This window comes from Somniosus microcephalus, chromosome 2 (genome assembly GCF_052327205.1).
Source record: "Somniosus microcephalus isolate GS21.2 chromosome 2, FLI_Smic_1.0, whole genome shotgun sequence".
Classification (NCBI taxonomy): Eukaryota; Metazoa; Chordata; class Chondrichthyes; order Squaliformes; family Somniosidae; genus Somniosus; species Somniosus microcephalus.
The window spans coordinates 1,863,972-1,889,886 of NC_140988.1; the positions used below are offsets into that span (position 1 = coordinate 1,863,972).

Here is a 25,915-nt window from a genome sequence, read left to right on the forward strand (position 1 = left end):
GAGTTAGATATATTTCTTAAAGCTAAAGGGATATGGGGAGAAAGCAGGGACAGGGTACTGAGTTTGGATGATCAGCCATGATCTCATTAAATGGTGGAATAGGCTCAAGGGGCCGAATGGCCTACTCCTGCTCCTATCTTCTATGTTTCTAAGCCGGGCTGGGTTGAACTGGGCTGGGCTTGGGTTAAGCCAGGTTGGGACTGGGTTGGGCTAAGCTGGGTTGGGGTTGAGCCAGGCTGGGGCTGAGTTGAGCCGGGCTGGGACTGGGTTGGGGTTGGGTTAAGCTGGGTTGGGTTAAGCCGGGATGGGACTGGGTTGGGTTAAGCCGGGATGGGACTGGGTTGGGGTTGAGCCAGGCTGGGGCTGGGCTGGGGTTGAGCCGGGCTGGGGCTGTGTTGAGCCAGGCTAGGTTGGGTTAAGTGGGGCTGGGCTTGGGTTCAGCCAGGTTGGGACTGGGTTGGTTGAGCTGGGCTGGGACTGGGTTAAGCTGGGTTGGGACTGGGTTAAGCCGGGTTGGGACTGGGTTAAGCCGGGCTGGGCTTGGGTTGAACCGGGCTGGGTTTGGGTTAAGCCGGGCTGGGGCTGAGTTGAGCTGGGCTTGGTTGGGTTAAGCCAGGCTGGGTTGGGTTGAGCCGGGCTGGGACTGGGTTAAGCCGGGCTGGGACTGGGTTAAGCTGGGCTGGGAATGGGTTAAGCCAGGCTGGGGCTGAGTTGAGCCGGGCTTGGTTGGGTTAAGCCAGGCTGGGACTGGGTTAAGCCACTCTGGAACCGGGCTGCGTTGGGTTAAGGCTGGGGTTGGGTTAAGGCGAGGCGGGCGGGGCCGGGCTGCTCTCCGGCTGACGGCTGCGGGTCATCACAATGCGGCGGCCCAGCTCACAGAGGCCGGTGTCTGGGAGCCCGGAATGAGCGCAGTGCCCCGCCCGCCCATTTGTCGCTGACTCGGGGCTGGGATTTTGCTGTGCGATGCTGGAGCAGGTTTATCGGGTCGGGCTGCTCGGGGTGGCCGTGGCGCTGGTCGGCGGCATCATCTACGCCGCTTGGGGGAGAGTGTTCGGCCACAAGCGGGAGGAGATCGAAGCGGAGGTGGGATCGGGAGTGAAGTCACTGTGGGGAAGTTCCACAAGCGGCTTTTGAGGCAGAGATTATAAGATCATTTAATAGGATTAATTTGTATTTGGAAAGGAAAATGATGCAAGGGTGTGGGCTGGGCCGCTGGTGTAGACTCGGTGTGGCTGCGAAGCTGCAGCTTCTCCACTGCTCCCCCCTCCTGTTGCTCGTTCTGCAGCAGATTTGCTGAACGCATTCAAGAGGCCCAGTATTGCAAGCCAGCCATTTGGAATTAATATATTGAGTTTACTTCTATACTGTATTTCTTACTGTTTATGCAAATATTGGTAACCTTCTCCCATATCTGCATCATTTCACCCATAAAAAGTTAACTGGTCATCACTTGCAGAAAATATCAGTCTGCCTTACTTGGTGCTTTACGGGTTTTATAAGCTTTCCTCTTCAACAGATTCCATTGACTTTTTGCCCAACAACAGGAGCTTAAATTGTCTTTGGGCAACAATTCTCAGTCCATAGCTTAGTATTTTTTCCTGACTCCTTGCTGTGCCACACCTGGGCAGGCCCGTACCTGCACAAGAACCAGTTCCAAAGGGAACAAGTCTAACTTGTTTTCCTTTTTATAATAAAAAACAACTTTGTGGTCACCCAGGCGCATCATGAGAGTTTTGCGGAATAGGCCACTTTTCAATTTTGGGCTCACAGCTTCAATATGGCAGTGTCAGCCGTGGCTCAGTGGGCAGCACTCGTGTCTCTGAGACAGAAGGTTGTGGGTTCAAGTCCCACTCCAGAGACTTCAGCACAAATCTAGGCTGACACTCCAGTGCAGTACTGAGGGAGTGCTGCACTGTCGGAGGGGCAGTACTGAGGGAGCGCCGCACTGTCGGAGGGGCAGTACTGAGGGAGCGCCGCACTGTCGGAGGGTCAGTACTGAGGGAGTGCTGCACTGTCGGAGGGGCAGTACTGAGGGAGTGCTGCACTGTCGGAGGGGCAGTACTGAGGGAGTGCTGCACTGTCGGAGGGGCAGTACTGAGGGAGTGCTGCACTGTCGGAGGGGCAGTACTGAGGGAGTGCTGCACTGTCGGAGGGGCAGTACTGAGGGAGCGCTGCACTGTCGGAGGGGCAGTACTGAGGGAGCGCCGCACTGTCGGAGGGTCAGTACTGAGGGAGCACCGCACTGTCGGAGGGGCAGTACTGAGGGAGCGCTGCACTGTCGGAGGGGCAGTACTGAGGGAGCGCCGCACTGTCGGAGGGTCAGTACTGAGGGAGCACCGCACTGTCGGAGGGGCAGTACTGAGGGAGCGCTGCACTGTCGGAGGGGCAGTACTGAGGGAGTGCTGCACTGTCGGAGGGGCAGTACTGAGGGAGCGCTGCACTGTCGGAGGGGCAGTACTGAGGGAGCGCCGCACTGTCGGAGAGTCAGTACTGAGGGAGCGCCGCACTGTCGGAGGGGCAGTACTGAGGGAGCGCCGCACTGTCGGAGGGGCAGTACTGAGGGAGCGCTGCACTGTCGGAGGGTCAGTACTGAGGGAGCGCCGCACTGTCGGAGGGTCAGTACTGAGGGAGTGCTGCACTGTCGGAGGGGCAGTACTGAGGGAGTGCTGCACTGTCGGAGGGTCAGTACTGAGGGAGCGCCGCACTGTCGGAGGGGCAGTACTGAGGGAGTGCTGCACTGTCGGAGGGGCAGTACTGAGGGAGTGCTGCACTGTCGGAGGGTCAGTACTGAGGGAGCGCCGCACTGTCGGAGGGTCAGTACTGAGGGAGCGCTGCACTGTCGGAGGGTCAGTACTGAGGGAGCGCCGCACTGTCGGAGGGTCAGTACTGAGGGAGTGCTGCACTGTCGGAGGGGCAGTACTGAGGGAGCACCGCACTGTCGGAGGGCCAGTACTGAGGGAGCGCCGCACTGTCGGAGGGTCAGTACTGAGGGAGTGCTGCACTGTCGGAGGGGCAGTACTGAGGGAGCACCGCACTGTCGGAGGGTCAGTACTGAGGGAGTGCTGCACTGTCGGAGGGGCAGTACTGAGGGAGCACCGCACTGTCGGAGGGTCAGTACTGAGGGAGCGCCGCACTGTCGGAGAGTCAGTACTTAGGGAGCGCTGCACTGTCGGAGGGTCAGTACTGAGGGAGCGCTGCACTGTCAGAGGGGCCGTGTTTCGGATGAGGCGTTAAACCGAGACACTACTCTCAGGTGGACGTAAAAGATCCTATGGCACTATTTTGAAGAAGAGCAGTGGAGTTATCCCCGGTGCCTTGGCCAATATTTATCCCTCAACCAATATCACTAAAACAGATAATCTGATCATTATCATGTTGTTGTTTGTGGGAGCTTGCTCTGCGCAAATTGGCTGCCGTGTTTCCTACATTACAACAGTGACCACACTTCAAAAAGTACTTCATTGGCTGTTAAGCGCTTTGGGATGTCCGGTGGTTGTGAAAGGCGCTGGAGAAATGCAAGTCTTCCTTTCTTAAAGGCAGCTTAACACTCCCTATATTTGGTCCAACCTCTGAAAAGTGTCATCAATCTATTGTACCAGTGTGGCATTTCTACTTTCAACACCAGTCATGGATGTAGCTTTTCTGAATAAGATGACCAGATTTTACTGAATTGTGGGTAGTTTGTGCTGTGAGCTCATGTCCACTGTGGGTGGCGATTTCTCATCGTATTTCACTTAAGACCCTGAAACCAGCAGGTAACGGATTGAGACTCAGGCCCCAGATGTGAAAGGGCAGGGTGCTAATACTAAGATAACATTTTTGGGGTAAGTCGCTGACCGTAAGTGGTCTCACTCTTATAATTGTGGTTTCTTCTAGATACATTTTGCTGATAGTGATCAGGTTTCTTGAATGGAAAAAATATTTCAGTTGGGTGAAATTCAAAATAAGGTTTTGCACTATTTTTTATTTTCTATATTTTTGGTAGTATTTGAGAACCCATTACTAAGGATTAGTACTACATTAGATCTTTTTCTTTGGGAAAGATAGCCACTTCTGAGGTACAAACAGTGTGATAAGAGGAAGGAATCTCAGACTTCTTCAGAGTAAAGCAGCATCAGCAAGATAAAGAGCCATCAGTAAACTATATCAGACACCTGCACTTTCTGCCAACACTGGCCATTAAGTAATCTCAGAGTAAAAGGCACAGTAAATAATTCTGAGGACTGAAGGATATTGCAAGGGGATATTGATAAGATGTTGGAATGGGGGAAAAAAGTGGTAAATGTGAGGTGGTACATTTTGGTTTAAAAAAATAAAAGTAATAATTACACTTTTGAATGGTGGAGAGCTGAGTGATGTGGAAGAGCAGAGAGATTTCAGGGTTCAGGTTCAGAAGACATTAAAAACAGCCCCTCAAGTGGATAAGGCCATTAAAAAAAGCTAATAAAATCCTGAATTTTATGTGAAGAGGTATAGAGTATAAAAGTTGAGATGTAATCTGTGTGTAACTATAGTAAGACTACAGTTGGAGTACTGTGTGCAGTGTTGGGCTCCACGCTATAGGAAGGATACTGAGGCTTTAGAGAGGGTACAGCACAGAATCACCAGGATGCTGCCTGGTGTGAAGAAATCTAAATACAAAGAAGAAAGACTTGAAAAATTGGAGTCAGATTTCTTCCCTGTATTGTCTGTTCGAAACACGTTGCTGTTCTAACTAAGTGAATCCACTGGATGGCTGAATCACGTATCTGGAAGACATCAGTCTGGATGTTTCAGTGAGCGACTTCATTTACACAAGTGAGAAGGGTGGTTCTAGCCTGTAGGATTTTGTTAGGAATTTTTTTTAAATGTAGTTTTAATCTGCAAGCTGAAACCTGCTCCGTGCATAGCCTTTGTATGTTTAAAATTTCTCAGTCTAGTTTCTATGGTCATGGCTGACAGCACAAGTGTCCCTAATTTGACACAAAGTTGACAATTTCAGCCAGAGATGGCTGAAGTAATGAATGGAAAAATGTTGCACTGGTGCAGTATTTGTCTATAGTAGGAGGGAGCTTTACTCTTTGTCCAAGCAAGTTGTATATGAGCTGGGAGTGCTTGATGCTGACACTCAGTGTCCAAATTCCCCAGCGCTGTCATCCCTCAACATGAGAACAAGGTTCACAAAAAAGAAGGAAAGTTAAATTTAAACTTTTTTGACCTGTGCTCCTGGCAGGGTAAGTACATTGCCTGAACTTTCAACATATGCTGCTGGCTGGAAGTGTGAAGGCAGAAAATGACCCTTGCAATGCTCTACATTTTCACTTATGTCAGAATTACAAGAGCACAAGATAATTCCATTTGGCCCATCTGAATTCATCCATTCTGAAGCAGCTGACCCTTCTCCCAATGCAGCATCTAATTGTTTCTTAAACAATTCCAGGGTTTTTGCCTCTACTACTCTGGGAGTTCATCTCATGTGTTGGTCACTCTTTGTGTGAAGAAGTTATCAGTCCTAAATTTTAATTTTTCTAGTTTGCACCTCTGATCCTATTGTCCTACTCTCACAATTTAATTTAAAGTAGTTGTCCAAGTTACCTTTTCCATATCCTTAATTATCTTATCTCTCCACAATTGCAGTATCATTCTATGATTCTAAAAGATCACCTCTCAGACATGTCCTTTCCAGGCTGAATATTCCAAGTTACTCCGCTATTTCATCATAATTGAGATGTCTAACACTAGGGATTACTATTGTGGCTTTTCTCTGCACTACCTCCAGTGCTTAAATGACTCCCTTTTTTCTCAATGGCCAGAACTCGACACAGTACTCAAAGTGTGGCCTATGCAGTTTGATCATGACTTTCTCAGTCTTGTATTCTATTGTTTCGTCTACGCAATTTAACTTTCTATTATCTTTGTTGATTGCTCTGGATTGGTCGGACATGTTTAGTGTCAAGCCTCCTAGGTCTCTTTCAACTTCATTCTTATCCATTTTTCCTTTCTTTGTGCAGTACTTTGCATTTGTCTGCATTAAACTTCAGCTGCCATTGTTCTGCCCACATACATAGAACATAAGAAATAGGACTTATCTTGTTCAACTCATTCTGTAATTTTTGAGATGCCTCCTCCAATTGCACAGGCCCCTCCTGAATCTCCACAGCTTAGAGTTTGACTAGTAGCCTTTCATGTGGAACTTTGTCTAGGTGCACTATGTCATACTTGGGGTGTCACTTCCTCAAAGAAGTCGAGGAGGTTGGTCAGACACAATCTTCCCTTTCTGAATCCACGTTGGCTACCTACCCAGTGTTTGGTGATAACTAGGGTACTGGTTTCAGAGATAAAATAAACAATTTTGCCAACCTGAGTACCTGTGTCACCATTTATCAATTTAAGCAGAGGCTTAAGACTGAACAACTGATAGAAATTCACTTTGTCACTTCTGAAATATTTTGCAAAAGACCAAGTTCACCTTTGGCTGTTTCTCAAATAATTTAAACTTTTTTTTAAAAGGATGATGAAAACGTGAAACAAATTCTTGTAGTTGGTCTTGATGGCGCAGGGAAGACTAGCATTCTGCACAGTCTATCTAACAACACAGTCAAAAGGAGTGATGGACCTACCATGATGTTTAACAGTGTGTGCGTTAAGACTGAAGAAGTTGAATTAGAATTTCTAGAGAGTAAGTCAAAATGTTAGCCGGTTAACACCTCTCAATGTAGAGAATATTCTAGGGTAATTATGGAGAGGGAAAATGATGATTAAAGAGCTGCCATTCCATTCTGAAGGTCTTCATACATGAGTAGGCCTTGTTCCTTTTTACTAGTCAATCTCCTATAGAGCTTTGCCCATGGTTAGTGAGAGGAAATGGTGGGCCAGTTACCTAGCTACAAAGGTCAGGAGAAATGGGTGGGGACTCAGATCACCAGGTCCCTGTTCCTTTTAACGTTGCCCCAGACTTTCCAGGGCTCTCCTTGGGAGCGGGAGGTGCAGCGCGGCCTGCTCCTGCCATTGAAATGAGGTATTCCTGGGGTATTCCTGGTCTCCAGCTTCATTCTCCATGCGAGTCCCTTAGTTTCCAGGTAGGCCCCCCCAGGATCTTCCGATGGAATCGGAGCTTCTGTTGTAAGCACAGAGAGGGTATTACTATTTATCTCGGTTTCAGTTAGAATGTCCCAGACCCCACAAGTCCGGCTAGTTTGCCTGCCACTTCCTCCGAGCAGTTAATCCTGGAGCTACTATTTTATCTCAGTCATTTAGCTGTAGCTGTAACATATTAAACTAATTGCTACAAATGAGTTTCAACCAAGATTACCAGTGTTGGAAATACTGCATTCTGTGTTTATAACAGTACCTACTAACATTAGCCACAGTTACCTATTGACACCAGTCACTAAAATAAGATAATGTTCTAAACACATTAATACCAGCATTTAAAAAGTTGACATTTTGTAGCAAATAGTCAGAAGAGCTACTGCAGACTGAGATAAAATAGCAGCTCTGGGAACACCCTCTCTGCTGCTCCATGATTTTAGGCTGTCTGCATCTGAAATAACAACAGAAATTGCTGTAAACACTCAGCAGGTCAGGCAGCATCTGTGGAGAGAGAAATAGAATTAACATTTCATCATAGACCTGAAACGTTAACTCTGTTTCTCTCTCCACAGATGCTGCCTGACCTGCTGAGTGTTTCCAGCATTTTCTGTTGTTATTTCAGATTTCCAGCATCCGCAGTATTTTGCTATTGTATTAGTGTCTGCATCTGAAACAGCTTTTCCTTTATGTTTGTGACGCCTAACCATGGACACAGTCACAAGGAGGCTGGAGGTGGCGAAATGGTGGCATATTTTGAGAGTAGTAAAAGCCAATCATTATAACCATTTTATTTCAATCCGGAGAAGTGTGAGGTAACACATTTGGGGAGGGCTAACAAGGCAAGGGAATACACAATAAATGGTAGGATACTGAAAAGTGTAGAGGAACAGACAGACCTTGGAGTGCATGTCCACAGATCGCTGAAGGTAGCAGGACAGGTAGATAAGGTGGTTAAGAAGGCATACGGGATACTTGCCTTTATTGGCCGAGGCATAGAATTTATGAGCAGGGAGGTTATGCCTGAGCGCTGTAAAACACTAGTTAGGCCACAGCTAGAGTACTGAGTACAGTTCTGGTTACCACATTACAGGAAAGATGTGATTGCACTAGAGCAGGTATAGAGGAGATTTATGAGGATGTTGCCAGGACTGGAGAATTTTAGCTACAAGGAAAGATTGGAGAGGCTGCGGTTGTTTTCTTTGGAACAGAGGAGGCTAAGGGGAGATTTGATTGAGGTGTATAAAATTATGAGGGGCCTAGGTAGAGTGGATAGGAAGGACCTATTTCCCTTAGTAGAAAGGTCAATAACCAGGGGGCATAGATATAAAGTAATTAGTAGAAGGATTAGAGTGGAGTTGAGGAGAACATTTTTCACCCCAAGGGTGGTGGGAGTCTGGAATTCACTGCCTGAAAGGGTGGTAGAGGCAGAAACCCTCATCACATTTAAAAAGTGCTTGGATATGCACTTGAACTGCCATAACCTACAGGGCTACGAACCAAGAGCTGGAAAGTAGGATTAGGCTGGATAGCTCTTTTTCGGCCGGCACAGACACGATGGGCTGAATGGCCGCCTTCTGTGCTGTAACTTTCTATGATTCTCTGATTTGCTGTTTGTTTATTTTTGATTAATTTGAATGTATTTGACGGAGTTGTTGAAGCTGATAATCCAGGAATGATGTGTGTCACAGGGCAGTCTGGAGAAGGAGGAGGACGAACAGGCCATTCAAGCTTTAAGAAAAGAATATGGGACTCTAGGTTTTATAAATAGAGGCAAAGAAGTCATGCCAAATCTTTATAAATAATTGGTTAGGCCAGTTAGAATATTGTCTCATTTTGGATGCCTTTCTATAGGAAGGATGTAAAGGCTATATTGAGGGGACAGAGAGATTCACTAGAATGATACAGGGACGAGAGGCTTTAGTAATAAAGAGGAACTAAAGAAACTGGCTCTTTATTAAAATAAATCTCATTAAAATAAACAAGGTTAAGAGATAATCTGATAGGTGGTCAAAGTGTGAGGGTTTTAGATCGGGTAAATAGGGAAAATCTATTACTGCTGGTCAGTGACCTAGAGGGCATGAAATTTAAGCTCATCTCCAAAAGGACGAAGAGAGAGGTTCGGAGAATTGTATTTGATTCTGAGGGTAGATGAAATTCCTGACCAAAAACAGCAATGGAAGCAGAATCCATAACACCTTTTAAAAGGGATGTGGATAAATAAAGTAAAAATTAAAGGGATAGAGGAAAAGCACAAGGGGATGGGACTAAGATCCAGCAGAGGCGCGATGGTCCAAATGATCTTCGGTGCTGTAAGATTCTCTGATTCTAATTTTCAAAAACAAAATTAATATAACTAAACCAGGTTAGATATTTTAATATAACAACAGAAAACGCTGGAAAAACTCAGCAGGCCAGGGCAGCATCCGTGGAGAGAGAAACAGAGGCAACGTTTCAGGTCGATGAACTTTTGTCAGGACTGGAAAAAAGCAGGAAATGGAAAGCAAGTTTAGGGGCTGGGAAAAGGGGGAGGGGATGAAAGAACAAAAGGGAAGGTCAGTGATAGGATAGAAAGCAGGAGAGATTAAGAGACATTAAGAGATATTCAAGGCGAGAGGAGGTGGCAATGGGACAGGTTGACGAACAAAGGATGGCTCTAGATGGGGTTGGTGGTGGTGAATCTCTACGTCAGTGTTGGTCCTCTCATCTACCTGGGTCACAGGCTCTGGTTTACGTGGTGGATTCAGCAGACCACAATCAGATGCCACTTGCTAAAAAGGAGCTTCACCAACTGGTCCAAGGAAATGCAACAATTCCTGTTGTTGTTTTAGCCAACAAGCAGGTATGTGCTTCACCAGTGTTCACCCCCCATCTAGAGCCATCCTTTGTTTCTTAACCTGTCCCATTACCACCTCCTCTCGCCTTGAATATCTCTTAATGTCTCTTAATCTCTCCTGCTTTCTATCCTATCACTGACCTTCCCTTTTGTTCTTTCATCCCCTCCCCCTTTTCCCAGCCCCTAAACCTGCTTTCCATTTCCTGCTTTTTTCCAGTTCTGACGAAAGGTCATCGACTTGAAACTTTGACTCTGTTTCTCTCTCCACGGTTGTTGCCTGGCCTGCTGAGTTTTTCCAGCGTTTTCTGTTGTTATTTCGGATTTCCAGCATCCGCAGTATTTTGCTATCATATAGATATTTTAATATGCTGTAATTTGCACACTGACTCGCTGTATCACCTATTGTGTTTTGTCTGGAAGTTGGTGGTGGTGAATCTCTACGTCAGTGTTGGTCCTCTCATCTACCTGGGTCACAGGCTCTGGTTTACGTGGTGGATTCAGCAGACCACAATCGGATGCCGCTTGCTAAAAAGGAGCTTCACCAACTGGTCCAAGGAGATGCAACAATTCCTGTTGTTGTTTTAGCCAACAAGCAGGTATGTGCCTCACCAGTGTTCACACAAAAACAAAGGTAAACTGGAACTCTAGCATTTTCCCCAGGTGCGTTATATGGACCATACTTGGTTACTGTGTTGTGCGGCTACCTGTAGCACTATTTCTACTGCACTGGTGTCCAAACTGCAGCCCATGGACCACATGCAGCCCCTTTGCCTGACAACCCACCTCTCGAAGCCCAGGCAATATTTGGTGATGTGTCCTGTTGCAATTTTGTGGGCCTGGAGGTTTGGTAAGGTTTGTCTAATTGGTGGATGAAAATCTATCGATTTGCGATATATGCCATTAAATGGAAAGATGGATTTAATCTTCTTTGAGCAGATTTTCCTGCATTCGCTGTGCCCAGGTGATCTACTCTGTCCAGGTGCAAGACCAGGAAAACCTACCCCTATATGTGGCTCACAAGGCTTCTTCTGATTGACCAAAAAGCCTGGGCATGTTTGGCCTACTGTGTTGCTGCTTGAGCTGTTGTTAGTTAAGCACAGACATAACTGTAGGTGCGTCCTTTCCAGACTTCAATTTTGCAGCATTGTTTTGCAAGCTAATTAATGGCAAACATTTTTTTCATAACAACGAAACAGACTAAAAATATTCGGCCCAAAGATTCTTGGCCACCTCCCCCTGCCGTAAGTGCGGCTTTGCGGGAATGCCCCTCCACAGACAAATAAGGAAATATACTGAAAAAATTTGTGCAACTCAAAGTGGAAATAGCAATGGGCCTTGATGTGCATGCTGAAGGAAGTCAGATAAGAAATAGCAGTAGCTTGATCACAATCTTTCAAACATGGATGTGGAAGTTGTGTTGGGGAACTGGAAGGTTAACAATTGAATTAAATATACCTATTTTTCACAATATGGAATAGGAAGAATGTTATGTACACGCCCATTGCCTTGGTTTGAGAATCATCGATCTATTATTCAACATTTTAGGTGTTGCGCATTTCATGTTGCCCTGGTTTAGATCTTTCTCTGTATGTTTTATTGTGTCCCTGTTTTCCAGGAATTACTCGAGAGTTTAGAACCCATAGCTGATTACTTGTCTGTAAGATACTAACATTGGGTTATCATTATTGTCTTTCAGGATATTGAAGGGGCCTGTACCATTTCAGAAATCCATGAGCAACTTTCCCTCGCGGAGCTAGGTGATGAAAGGAAGCTTTTTCTTATTGGAACCCATGTCGCAGAAGATGGGTCACAAATACCAACAAGCGTTCAAGATGCCAAGGAACTAATTGCCCAGCTGGTGATCTGCTGAGGAGTGAATGTGCACATGATTCTCTCACTTCTGCCTTGAATCACTGCCCTTTCATCATATTCTTCAATGTAATATTTTTACTAAAGCACTATCGGGTCACATTTGATTGTGTGATGTAGAAACTGATTTTTTTGAATCTAAAGAAATAGTTGTAAAAACAAATTTGGGTTTGGAACAAAATATACTTTTTACACAATGATATATATTTTACACCTGATTGCACATTTAAGGATATACTATTAGAAACAGCTGTCCGGTATGTTGTAATAGTCACTGTACACCTTTCTATTTTATCATTTGCTCCAAGGGTTACATTGTATATTTCTAATTTAGTGACTGGTGGGACTGGAGCACCCTTCATGTCTGATCCAGTAGTTAAGATTTACAGCCAGAAATCTGTGCGCACCTGTTCAACTCAGAAATACAGAGAGCTGCAGGTGATTATAGTCACCTTTGATTGGGAATAGTGAAACATTTTGGTTTAAGTGGAGGAACATTGGAATCTTACAGAATTATTGAGTGGAGGTAATGCAATTAATTATGTTTTATCGCTGATGAGTCCACTTCCAATATATCACCCAGAGCAGATTCCAATATATCACCCAGAGCAGATTCCAATATATCACCCAGAGCAGATTCCAATATATCACCCAGAGTAGACCCGCTCTGTTCATTGGCGTAAATGCTACAACTTAAGATTTTCCATGCTTTTTTTTACTTGGGGCACATCTCCGGGGGTTGTTGTTGGGGGATGGGTGGGGGGGGTGGCGGACAGGACTTTCACCCGACTGGTCTTCTGGTCTTGGGGTCATTTGAATATTGGAGGTCGGAACCCTGGCCACTGTCCAGAAATCCCACTGAAATGGGGGTGGAGGTTTGGGGCCTGCCATGGTGTAGGGGTGAAGGTGGCCTCTTTGGGCCTGTGCAAACTATCACTGGGTAACTGTAAGGCAGTGAAGCCCAAAACAAATTCACGCATCTCCCTGCTCTGCCCTTGGTAAACCAGAGACCCGAGACTGACTCGTTCAGCCTGGCAGTGACACAGGGTGGGGGAGAGATGTTAGAGGACATAGTTTCCCCATTTGCATTGACTTTCCATATGCCCACCTATATGTAGATAGGCACAGTGTCCATCGCTGGGCCCAGAGAGCAGGAACGGGTGTCAATGGGCACAATGTCCGTCGCTGAGCCTGGGAAGCAGGAAATGGGGTGTCGATGGGCATAGTGTCCATCACTGGGAAGCAGGAAATTGGGATATGCCAAGAAAGTCAAGGACAAGGAGAAGTTTGTACCCGAGCAATTTTACATTATACCTGCCCCAAATCCACTGGGCAGGCAAAAGAATCCAGGCCACACTCTATATTCAAAATAGACTTTGCAATTCAGGGGCTGATTACTAAAACTGTATCTGTGGTTTAAATAAAATATTAAATGCTTTTGTGTGGCTTTATGCAGTTTTATTTCCTTTGCTTTTCTCCTTTAAGATTCTCCATAAATTTGAATTGTTACCCTTGTTGAAAACAATGGATGGTCCAATTGTCAGGCATCGTACTAGATGCTATTACTATTCTGTGATCAGGTTGTCTGGGAACAAAACCCTCTCAGAACAGTATCTACTACCGTAGAGGTGACAGTCAAAAATTCCTAATGCAAATCAGTCCAAGATAATTGTCTCTGTCCTTGTAAAATTTCTTCCACATAGTGGGGGAAACCTCAGTCTATAAATCCTGAAGCCAGGTAGTTCTGAGCGATTTAGCTTGCGCTGGTGACACCCCCTTGGGCTTGTAATGCAGCGAGAGTAAATGTGTCTCTGAGGGTTACGTTGTGTCTCCTCCATGCTTTTCCCCTGTCTCTGAGCAGCTGATGGGTAAGCATAGAAGTAGGTTCCTTTTGCAGACAGCAGGGACATTGAACACATTTTCTTTTGCCCACCAACATAAACATTGAAGAAGTGGTATAAATATTTGATTATATTTAAGGTGAGATATGGGAACTTTTGCCAATTACCTTAATCTGTGTCCTCTGGTTACCGACTCTTCTGCCACTGGAAACAGTTTCTCCTTATTTACTCATCAAAACCATTCATGATTTTGAACACCTCTATCAAATCTTCCCTTAACCTTCTCTGCTCTAAGGAGAGCAAGCTCAGTTTCTCCACCTAACTGAAGTCTTTCATCGCGTGGCTCAGTGGGTAGCACACTTGCCTCTGAGTCAGAAGGTTAGCACATAAAGCTAGGCTGAAAACTCCAGTGCAGTGCTGAGGGAGTGCTGCACTGTTGGAGGTGCCGTCTTTTGGATAAGATGTTAAACCGAGGCCCTGTCTGCTCTCACGTGGATGTAAAAGATCCCATGGCACTATCTTGAAGAAGAGCAGGGGAAATATCCCCGGTGTCCTGGCCAATATTTATCCCTCAACCAACATAACAAAAAAAAAACATTATCTGGTCATTATCACATTGCTGTTTGTGGGAGCTTGCTGTCGTGTTTCCCACATTACAATAGTGACTCCACTTCAAATAGTACTTCATTGGCTGTAAAGCGCTTTGAGATGTCCGATGGTCGTGAAAGGCGCTATATAAATGTAAGTCTTTTTCTTTTCTTTTCTGGTACTAATCTAGTCTCTTCCTCACCCTCTCTAAAGCCTTGACAGCCTTCCTAAAGTGTGGTGCCCAGAATTGAACACAATACTCCACCTGAGGCGTAACCAGTGTTTTATGAAGGTTTAGCACAACTTCCTTGCTTTTGTACTCTATGCCTCGATTTATAAAGCCATATGCCTTTTTAACAGCCTTCTCAACTTGTCTGCTACCTTCAAAGACTTGTGTACATACATCTCCAGGTCTCTCTTCCTGCACCCCCTTTAAAATTGTACCATTTAGTTCATATTGCCTCTCCTCATTCTTGCTATCAAAATGGATCACTACACACTTCGATGTGTTAAATTTCATCTGCCATGTTTCTGCCTATTTCACCAGTCAGTTTATGTCCTCCTGCTATCGTGGGAACGGTAGCGTAGTGGTAATGTCATTGGGCTAGTAATCCAGAAGCCTGGACTAATGACCCTGGCAGACGTGAGTTTAAATCCCACCACGGCAGCTGGGTAATTTAAATTCAATTAATTAAATAAATCTGGAATAAAAAGCTAGTGTCAGTAATGCTGACCATGAAACTATCAACTTGTCGTAAAGACCCATCTGGTTCACTAATGCCCTTTAGGGAAGGAAGTCTGCCGTCCTTACCTGGTGTAAGAAATTGCGGATTGAAAGAAATAACAGTCTGTTACGGGTTCCCTAGATCAGCAGTTTGCCTAAGTTGATGAAACAGAAAGATTCCAGTCATGTCAGGAAAAATAACTGTACAGAGAGTTGAATTATAAGGTCAGAACACAAAAACAGGCATTCGAGTGGGCATAACTAAGCATGATACAGGATGCAGCAAGGAGCTGTAGGATAAACAAGCCCTCTACAAGAGGTCAACAAGACCTTTAGAACAGAGATAAGGAGGAAAATGACCTTATGAGATTGGGAGGGGGCTGTCATAGGTAGCCACTCCCTTGGAATTAGACAACAGATGGGGAACAAATGATTGATGCCAGGTAATCACCAGCCCACCGAAATAACTAAATATGGACGACCGTGAGGGGAAATCAGGCAGTTAGGGGCTGAAGGCTTCCCCGAGGTGGCTACAGCCTAACACCTTGGTCAAATTTAGCCTCTGAGGTGGCTGATGGCCTAACACCTCCAACAACAGTCCATCCGGTTGTTTCGTTCCATTCCAGGGCCGTAGATCGCCCTCATCTGTCACGGGTTGCATGTATACTGCATCTATTTCCAATCACATGTAGTAATATCTGATTATGCTTTAAACTATAGCTCTTTAATAAAAAGCCTTACAACTCCAAAGACCCTTTGGGTAATCTGTGATTACACTGGTCTGGCCTGTATGTGACTCCAGACCCACAGCAATGTGGTGACTCTTAACTGCCCTCTGAAATGGCCGAGCGAGACACTCAGTTGTAACAAACTGCTACGAAACCGGACGGACCACTCGGCACCGGCTACGGACATGGCAACAGTCAACCCTGCAAAGGTCCTCCTCACCAACATCTGGGGACTTGTGCCAAAATTGGGAGAGCTGTCCCACAGACTAGTCAAGCAACAGCCTGACATAGTCATACTCACAGAATCATACCTTTCAGCCAATGTCCCGGACTTCTCCATCACCATCCCTGGGTTTGTCCTGTCCCACCGGCAAGACAGACCCACCAGGAGTGGTATACAGTCGGGAAGGAGTGGCCCTGGGAGTCCGCAACATTGACTCCAGACCCCATGAAGTCTCATGGCTTCAAGTCAAGCATGGGCAAGGAAACCTCCTGCTGATTACCACCTCCCTCAGCTGATGAATCAGTACTCCTCCATGTTGAACAGCACTTGGAAGAAGCACTGAGTGTAGCAAGGGCACAGAATGTAATCTGGGTGGGGGACTTCAATGTCCATCACCTAGAGTGGCTTGGTAGCACCACTACTGACCGAGCTGGCCAAGTCCTGAAGGATATAGTTGCCAGTCTGGGCCTGCGACAGGTGGTGAGAACCAACACGAGGGAAAAACCCACTTGACCTCGTCTTCACCAATCTACCTGTCGCAGATGCATCTGTTCATGACAGTATTGGTAGCAGTGACCACCGCACAGTCATTGTGGAGACGAAGTCCCATCTTCACACTGAGGACACCCTCCATTGTGTTGTGTGGCACTACCACCGTGCTAAATGGGATAGATTCAGAACAGATCTAGCAGCTCAAAACTGGGCATCCATGAGGCGCTGTGGGCCATCAGCAGCAGCAGAATTGTATTCCACCACAATCTGTAACCTCATGGCCCAGCATATCCCTCACTCTACCATTACCATCAAGCCAGGGGACCAACCCTGGTTCAATAAGGAATGTGGAAGAGTATGCTGGGAGCAGCACCAGGCATACCTAAAAATGAGGTGCCAAACTGGGGAAGCTGCAACACAGGATTACATGCACGCTAAAAAGTGGAAGCAGCATGCTATAGACAGGGCTAAGCAATCCCACAATCAATGGATCAGCTCAAAGCTCTGCAGTCCTGCCACATCCAGTCATGAATGGTGGTGCACCATTAAACAACTAACAGGAGGAGGAGGCTCCATGAATATCCCCATCCTCAATGATGGTGGAGCCCAGCATGTGAGTGCAAAAGACAAGGCTGAAGTGTTTGCAACCATCTTCAGCCAGAAGTGCCAAGTGGATGATCCGTATCAGCCTACTCCTGAGGTCCCCACCATTACAGAAGCCAGTCTTCAACCAATTCGATTCACTCCACATGATATCAAGAAACGGCTGAGCGCACTGGATACAGCAAAGGCTATGGGCCCCGACAACATCCCGGTTGTCGTGCTGAAGACTTGTGCTCCAGAATTAGCCGCGCCTCTAGCTAAGCTGTTCCAGTACAGCTACAACACTGGCATCTATCCGACAATGTGGAAAACTGCCCAGGTATGTCCTGTCCATAAAAAGCAGGACAAATCCAATCCGGCCAATTACTGCCCCATCAGTCTACTCTCAATCATCAGCAAAATGATGGAAGGTGTCATCAACAGTGCTATCAAGCAGCACTTACTCACGAATAACCTGCTCACTGATGCCCAGTTTGGGTTCCGCCAAGACCACTCTGCTCCCGACCTCATTACAGCCTTGGTCCAAACATGGACAAAGGAGCTGAATTCTAGAACTGAGGTGAGAGTGACAGCCCTTAACATCAAGGCAGCATTTGACCAGGTGTGGCATCAAGGAGCCCTAGTAAAACTGAAGTCAATGGGAATCGGGGGAAAAACGCTCCACTGGCTGGAGTCATACCTAGCACAAAGGAAGATGGTTGTGGTGGTTGAAGGTCAATCATCACAGCTTAGGCCCAAACATCTTCCGCTGCTTCATCAATGACCTTCCCCCCAACATAAGGTCAGAAATGGGGATGTTCGCTGATGACTGCAGTGTTCAGCGCCATTCACAACTCCTCAGATAATGAAGCAGTCCATGCCCACATACAACAAGACCTGGACGACATTCAGGCTTGGGCTGATAAGTGGCAGGTAACATTCGCGCCACAGAAGTGCCAGGCAATGACTATCTCCAACAAGCGAGAGCCTAACCACTGCCCCTTGACATTCAATGGCATTACCATCGCCAAATCCCCCACCATCAACATCCTGGGGGTCACCACTGACCAGAAACTTAACTGGACCAGCCTCATAAATATGTGGCAACAAGAGCTGGTCAGAGGCTAGGTATTCTGCAGCGAATGTCTCACCTCCTGACTCCCCAAAGCCTTTCCACCATCTGCAAGGCACAAGTAAGGAGCGTGATGGAATATTCTCCACTTGCTTGGATGAGTGCAGCTCCAACAACACTCAAGAAGCTCGACACCATCCAGGACAAAGCAGCCCGCTTGATTGGCACCCCATCCACCACCTTAAACATTCACTCCCTCGTTCCATGGCTGCAGTGTGTACCATCTACAAGATGCACTGCAGCAACTCACCAAGGCTTCTTCGGCAGTACCTCCCAAACCCGCGACCTCTTCCACCTAGAAGGACAAGGGCAGCAGGCGCATGGGAACACCACCACCTCCAAGTTCCCCTCCAAGTCACACACTATCCTGACTTGAAAATATATCGCCGATCCTTCATTGTCACTGGGTCAAAATCCTGGAACTCCCTACCTAACAGCACTGTGGGAGTACCTTCACCACATGGACTGCAATGGTTCAAGAAGGCAGCTCACCACCAACCTCTCAAGGGCAATTAGGGACACCCACATCCCATAAACAAATTCTTGAAAAGTCTGTTACCATCCTCTTCATTGTTTACTACATTTCCGAGTTTTGTGTCATCTGCAAACTTTGAAATGATGCCCTGTATACCCAAGTCCAGGTCATTAATATATATGAAAAGAGCAGTGGTCCTAATACCAACCCCTGGGGAACACCACTGTATACTTCCCTCCAGTGAAGGGTCCCAGACCTGAAACGTTAACTGTTTCTCTCTCCACGGATGTTGCCTGGCCTGCTGAGTATTTCCAGCATTTTCTGTTGTTAGTTCACCACTACTCTCTGCCTTCTGTCCTTTAGGCAATTTTGTACCCATGCTGCTCTTGTCCCTTCAATCCCATAGGCTTTAATTTTGCTAACAAGTCGATTACAGGAAACTCTCGATTTACCGGCACCTAAATAACCGGAAGTCTTTGTTAACTGGCAAAATGCAGGAGTAGGTTCAGGTAAGTTTTACTTCATATTAGTGGCCGTTCCTGGATCTGTGGCCGTGTACGGGACTCTCGTACCTTTTACTATACCTCTCTGTAATCCGGACTTTTTGATAAACCGGCACCACGCCAGTCCCGTCGGTGTCGGATAAAAAAGAGTTTCCTGTATGTGGTATTTTACCAAGCGCCTTTTGAAAGTCCATTTACATATCAACCATGCTACCCTAATCAAGCATCTCAGTTACTTCATCAAAGAACTCAATCAAGTTAGTTAAATGCGATTTGCCTTTAACAAATCCGTGCTGGCTTTCAATTATTAGCCCATATTTTTACAAATGCAAATTAACTTTGTCCCGGATTAAGGTCTCTCAAAGTTTCCCCACCATCAACATGTGGCTGACTGGCCTGTAGTTGCCGGGTTTATCCCTCTTTCTAGTTACCGGGATGGTTTCTGGTTACCGGGGATGGTTTCTGGTTACTGGGGGTGGTTGCTAGTTACCGGGGATGGTTTCTGGTTACTGAGGGTGGTTACTGGTTACCGGGGATGGTTTCTGGTTACCAGGGGTGGTTGCTAGTTACTGGGGATGTTCTCTGGTTACCAGGGACGGTTTCTGGTTACCGGGGATGGTTTCTGGTTACCGGGGATGGTTTCTGGTTACCAGGGGTGGTTGCTAGTTACCGGGGATGGTTTCTGGTTACCGGGGGTGGTTACTGGTTACCGGGGTGGTTGCTAGTTACTGGGGATGGTTTCTGGTTACTGGGGGTTGTTTCTGGTTACCGGGGGTGGTTGCTAGTTACCGGGGATGGTTTCTGGTGACCGGGGACGGGTGGACACGCTGGCCGGAGCGAGTGGTCTCTCAAAGTTTCCCCACCATCAACATGTGGCTGACTGGCCTGTAGTTGCCGGGTTTATCCCTCTTTCTAGTTACCGGGATGGTTTCTGGTTACTGGGGATTGTTTCTGGTTACCGGGGGTGGTTGCTAGTTACCGGGGATGGTTTCTGGTTACCGAGGGTGGTTACTGGTTACCGGGGATGGTTTCCGGTTACCAGGGGTGGTTGCTAGTTACCGGGGACGTTCTCTGGTTACCAGGGACGGTTTCTGGTTACCGGGGATGGTTTCTGGTTACCGGGGATGGTTTCTGGTTACCAGGGGTGGTTGCTAGTTACCGGGGACAGTTTCTGGTTACCGGGGATGGTTTCTGGTTACCGGGGGTGGTTACTGGTTACCGGGGTGGTTGCTAGTTACCGGGGATGGTTTCTGGTTACTGGGGGTTGTTTCTGGTTACCAGGGTGGTTGCTAGTTACCAGGGACGGTTGCTGGTTACCAGGGACGGTTTCTGGTTACCGGGGATGGTTTCTGGTTACTGGGGGTGCTTGCTAGTTACCGGGGGTGGTTGCTGGTTACCGAGGGTGGTTTCTGGTTACCGGGAGTGGTTGCTAGTTACCGGGGATGGTTTCTGGTGACCGGGGATGGGTGGACACGCTGGCCAGAGCGAGTGGCCGGAGCGGTGGGCAGGATGAGGAGCGAGGCCCGGCCAGGTGGGCCCGGGGCCGCGGACTTTCCCTCAGGCACGGGCCCGGCTCTGTCCGCAGAGCCCCGGCCTCGGGTTACAGCGGGTGACGGGCCGCAGCGTCTCTCCCCGGGGCCGCAACAGGGAAAGAACCAAAACCGCCGCCATTCCCCAAATCTTCAAATCATCCCCGCGGGGGCCCAGAGCCCGAGGACAGAAACCCGCCCCCCCGGAACCGGCACCCGCTCCCCCCCCTTCTCTCCCCCCCTCCTTCTCTCCCCCCTCCTTCTCTCTCTTCTCCCCCCCCTCCTTCTCTCTCTTCTCCCCCACCCCTCCTACTCTCTCTTCTCCCTGTATTGATTTCTATGTGGGTTCAATGACGACACATTGATGAAAGAGAATGTCTTTTAATCTAAAGTTTGTTCAACTAAGTTAACAGCATTACAGGAGACACCATCTTAGAGATCCATCTAAAACGAAACTAAAACTAAACTGTCTCTCTCACATGCCCTCTGTTGGTAAGGCATAAATAATCAAACAGGCAAATATGCTGGTAAGGCATAATAATCAAACAGGCAAATACCATCACTATTTGCTGATATCATTACATCTCCCTTTCTTAAAACAAAAGTATTTTACTTTTATCTAACAACATGTTTTCTTTGTATTACTCTGCATTTTAACTGTAACACTTAATGAACTTACATTATCATTATCATTATCAAGGTTTTTTAACCTTGTTTTGTGTGTTCACATGAAATATGTAAATACACTAGAACTTGAAGAGAGAATAAGATAACATTACTTCCTTCTATAACAAGAGTCCTTAAACTTGCTCAATGAGTCTCTCAGGAGGCTTCACGTGTCTTGAGGATTTTCTGATTGATTGTCCTTGAATCTGAGTTGTTGCCTCAGATGATGATTTCTCAGCTGTGTGATCAGGTTGTTCAACAGTATCAGTCTTTTGACCTGCTGTGGCTGGTCCCATGAGAAGATCCCGATGATTTCTTCGCAGCACAGCACCCTCATCTGTCTGAATGGTGTATGATCTTGGTTGGACTTCACTCAGGACAGTTCCCTTCTGAGTCCATATGTTTGTTTTGTCTTTGAACCTTACTTGGTCACCAGTGTGGAGTTTAGGTAGGTTTTGTGTTCCTCTGTCATAGTAGTACTTTTGCTTTTCTTTCTGTTGTTCTTTGAACTTCCTCACTTTCTCCCCCTCTTTTGTTTTCAGGAGGTTCTCCGGGATGGGTAGGTTTGACCTTAGCAGACGTCCCATAAGGAGTTGGGCTGGTGACATACCACACTCGAGCGGCGTTGTGCGGTATACAAGCATGCTCTGGTAGAAGTCAATTCCACTGTCTTTTGCCTTGTACATCAGTCTTTTCACTGTCTGGACCGATTTTTCCACTAGTCCATTGGACTGTGGAAAGTGAGGACTTGATGTTGTGTGGACAAAGTCCCGCTCTTTGGCAAAGTGTCGGAAACTTGCATTGTAAAACTGGGGTCTGTTGTCTGTGAAGACCTCGCTTGCCACGCCATGTCTGGAGAATATGGCTTTCATACATGTTATCACAGCATCTGCAGTGGTGGTGTACAGTCTACACACCTCTGGATACAGGGAGTAATAGTCTGTGACTACAAGATAGTCCTTCCCTTGACATACAAATAGGTCAGCGCCTACCTTCTGGTAAGGCCTGTCTGGTGCTGGGTGTGGCTTTAGTGGTTCTGCAGGATTGCTTGCTTGATATTTCAGGCATATTGTGCAGTTTGACACCTCATTTGTCACATCTTGGTTGATTCGTGGCCAGTACATCACCTCTCGTGCTCTTTTCTTACACTTTTTGATTCCCAGATGTCCTCCATGGATCCTCTTTAGCATCTCTTTTCTCAGACTCTTTGGGATAACTATTTTACTTCCTTTGTAGATGATGTCTTCGACCACTGATAGTTCTGCCCTGCAGTTCCAGTACTCTGCCATGTCAGGTGAGCAGTCTTGCTTCATGTTGGGCCATCCATCCAAGATGCTTTTCCTCAGTCGTCTCATTGTTTCATCTTTGTTTGTCTCAGTCTTTATGAGCTCCATTTTTGCATCTGCTATGGGCAGTGCACTTGTGATCATGTCCATGTAAGCGTTCACTTTTTCATCCATTTTGGTGTTTGCGGGCTCTCTTGGGTCTACAGCTCTGGACAACGTGTCTGCTGTATACATCAGCTTACCCGGTGTGTACGCAACATTCAGTGTATAGCGTTGCAGCCTGATCATCATTCTTTGTATTCTAAGCGGACAGCTATTTAGTGGCTTTTGGAACAATGCAATCAAGGGCTTATGGTCAGTCTCTACACTGATTGCTTGTCCTGACACAAACTGGTGAAATCTTTCACAGGCGTATGTGATGCTGAGCAGCTCCTTTTCTATTTGAGCATATCGCGTCTCCGCGTCTGTCATTGAGCGCGATGCATATGCAATAGGTTGCCAGTAGTCATATTTTTGCAGAAGAACGGCACCGAGCCCACTCTGTGATGCATCTGATGATATCTTGATGGGTCTCGCTGGGTCATAAAACCTCAGAACTGGTTCCTCTGTGAGCAGTTTCTTTAGATTGCTCCATGACTTCTCATGCTCATGATTCCATTCCCATTCTATGTTCTTTTCAGTTAGTCGTCTCAGTGGCGCCATCTTTTCTGAGAGGTTGGATATGAATTTACCCATGTAGTTGATCATTCCATTAAACCTCTGCACATCCTTTTTGCATTGTGGCTTTGGCATATTCTCAATGGCGGACACCTTTCTGGAATCTGGTCTGATGCCCTCACTGCTAAGGATATCTCCCACGAATGTCAGTTCTGTCACCCCGAGCTGGCATTTCTCTCTATTCAGCTTCAGGTTTGTTTTCCTTGTTGCTTCCAGCACTTTTTTCAGTCTCTCATCACGCTCAGTTCTCGTGGTTCCCCATACTATGATGTCATCCATTGATGTATCAACTCCCTCCAGGTGCTCATAGATCATATGGATAGTTTTGTGATACACTTCAGGAGCTGAGGCAATGCCAAATGGTAACCTTAGGAATCTGTATCTGCCAAATGGACTGTTGAACGTGCACAGTCTTGAACTTGCCTTGTCCAGTTTCATCTGCCAAAATCCTGATGATGCATCTAACTTGCTGAAATACTTTGCATTTGCAAACTGTGACATGATTTCCTCATGTGTAGGAAGCTTGAAGTGCTCTCTCTTTATTGCTCTGTTTAGATCTCTTGGATCCAGGCAAATTCTGAGCTTTCCATTCTTTTTGTCCACTACGACGAGGGAACTCACCCACTCAGTTGGCTCATCTATCTTCTGAATCACATTCAGGCTTTCCATCCTGTCCAACTCTGCCTTCAATTGCTTTTGAAGAGCAAACGGAACTTTTCTGCATGGATGTATGACCGTTGGCATACTTTTATCTACTCTGATCATGTGTTCTCCTGGAAGGCAGCCTAGACCCCTGAAATAGGTCGTTGTACTCTTTCATGAGTTCATCATAGACTGTCTCTCCTTCGCTTTCCACAACGAGGACTCTCTTTACCAGGTTCAGTCTCTCACAGGCTCTTCGCCCCCACCTCCTTTTCTCTCTTCTCCCCCCTCCTTCTCTCTCTTCTCCCCCTCCTTCTCTCTCTTCTCCCCCCGCTCCTTCTCTCTCTTCTCCCCCCACCTCCTTCTCTCTCTTCTCCCCCCCTCCTTCTCTCTCCTCCTCCCCCCACCTCCTTCTCTCTCTTCTCCCCCCTCCTTCTCTCTCTCCTCCCCCCACCTCCTTCTCTCTCTTCTCCCCCCTCCTTCTCTCTCTTCTCCCCCCTCCTTCTCTCTCTTCTCCCCCCGCTCCTTCTCTCTCTTCTCCCCCCCGCTCCTTCTCTCTCTTCTCCCCCCTCCTTCTCTCTCTTCTCCCCCCCTCCTTCTCTCTCTTCTCCCCCCCTTCTCTCTCTTCTCCCCCCCTCCTTCTCTCTCTCCTCCCCCCACCTCCTTCTCTCTCTTCTCCCCCCTCCTTCTCTCTCTTCTCCCCCCCTTCTCTCTCCTTCCCGCCCCCCTCCTCCTCCTCTCTCTTCCCCCCCCTCTCAATTCAATTCAATTCAAATCGCTTTATTGGCATGATAAGGTACATCTTATGTTGCCAAAGCATCGAAAAACAATTATGGTTGAACACATAAACGCAGATCTATTCATACAGTGTATAAACAGATATATCCCTGAGTGTATAAATATACATTCGTATAATTTGTATATACTCTTTTCTTAGGTTTACTGGTTGTCCCTCTGTTTATGGCAAGCTGTAACATAGCGTGCCGCTAAGGTTACACAGTTTCTCTGTTCCCCTAGTAGGTATGGAAGTTTTTGGTCGTAATTCAAATTTCTGAATTCAGGGCATATTTGTGAGAATTTTTGGTAGAAATTCTCCCTGATGCCCCTGATATTTTCCACAAGCTGTGAGGAAGTGCATCTCTGTCTCCATCACTCCCTGACTGCAGTGAGAGCATATCCTGTCCTCTCTTGGCAGCCGGGTCTGTCTGTGTCTGCCTTTTTCGATCGCCAGGCTATGTTCACTAAGTCTGTACATTGTCAAGGTTTTTCTCAGTTTGCTATCCTCTCTCTTCCCCCCTCTCTCTTCCCCCCCTCTCTTCCTCCCTCTCTCTTCCCCCCTCTCTTCCCCCCTCTCTTCCACCCCTCTCTCTTCCCCCCCTCTCTTCCCCCCCACTCTCTCTTCCCCCCTCTTCCCCCTCTCTTCCCCCCTCTCTCTTCCCCCCTCTCTTCCCCCACCCTCTCTCTTCCCCCCCTCTCTCTCCCCCCTTCTCTCTTCAGCCCCTCCCTCTTCCCCCCTCTCTCTTCCCCCACTCTCTCTTCCCCCCTCTCTCTTCCCCACACCCCTCTCTCTTCCCCCCACCCCACTCTCTTTCCCCCCCCTCTCTCTTCCCCCCTCTCTCTTCCGCCATCTCTCTTCCCCACTCTCTCTTCCCCCCCTATCTCTTCCCCCACTCTCTCTTCCCCCTCTCTCTTCACCCCCCTCTCTCTCCCCCCTCTCTTCCCCTCCCTCTCTCTTCCCCCTCTCTCTTCCCCCTCCCCTCTCTTCCCCCTCTCTCTTCCCCCTCTCTCTTCACCCCCTCTCTCTTCACCCCGCTCTCTCTACCCCCTCCCTCTCTTCCCCCTCTTTCTTCCACCCTCTCTCTTCCCCCTCTCTCTTCCCCCCTCTCTCTTCCCCTCCTCTCTCTCACCCCCTCTCTCTTCCCCCCTCTCTCTCACACCCCTCTCTCTCTTCCCCCCTCTCTCCCCCCTCTCTTCCCCCCTCTCTTCCCACTCTCTTCACCCCCTCTCTCTCCCT

At 47.3% G+C, this 25,915-nt stretch overlaps 2 protein-coding genes across 5 annotated transcripts in view; both read left to right on the top strand.

Moving 5' to 3' along the window:
• Window positions 1-25,915, top strand: part of gne (glucosamine (UDP-N-acetyl)-2-epimerase/N-acetylmannosamine kinase) — a 467,449-nt gene that overhangs the window by 373,110 nt on the left and 68,424 nt on the right. The gene's annotated exons all lie outside the window — the stretch shown is intronic.
• On the top strand, window positions 805-13,210 carry LOC147122483 (ADP-ribosylation factor-like protein 9). Its single transcript, XM_086005519.1, has 4 exons — window positions 805-1,083; window positions 6,490-6,658; window positions 10,325-10,500; window positions 11,601-13,210. Exons 1-4 carry the CDS (start codon window positions 964-966, stop codon window positions 11,772-11,774), a joined length of 639 nt encoding a protein of 212 aa, XP_085861645.1. The 5' UTR covers window positions 805-963; the 3' UTR covers window positions 11,775-13,210.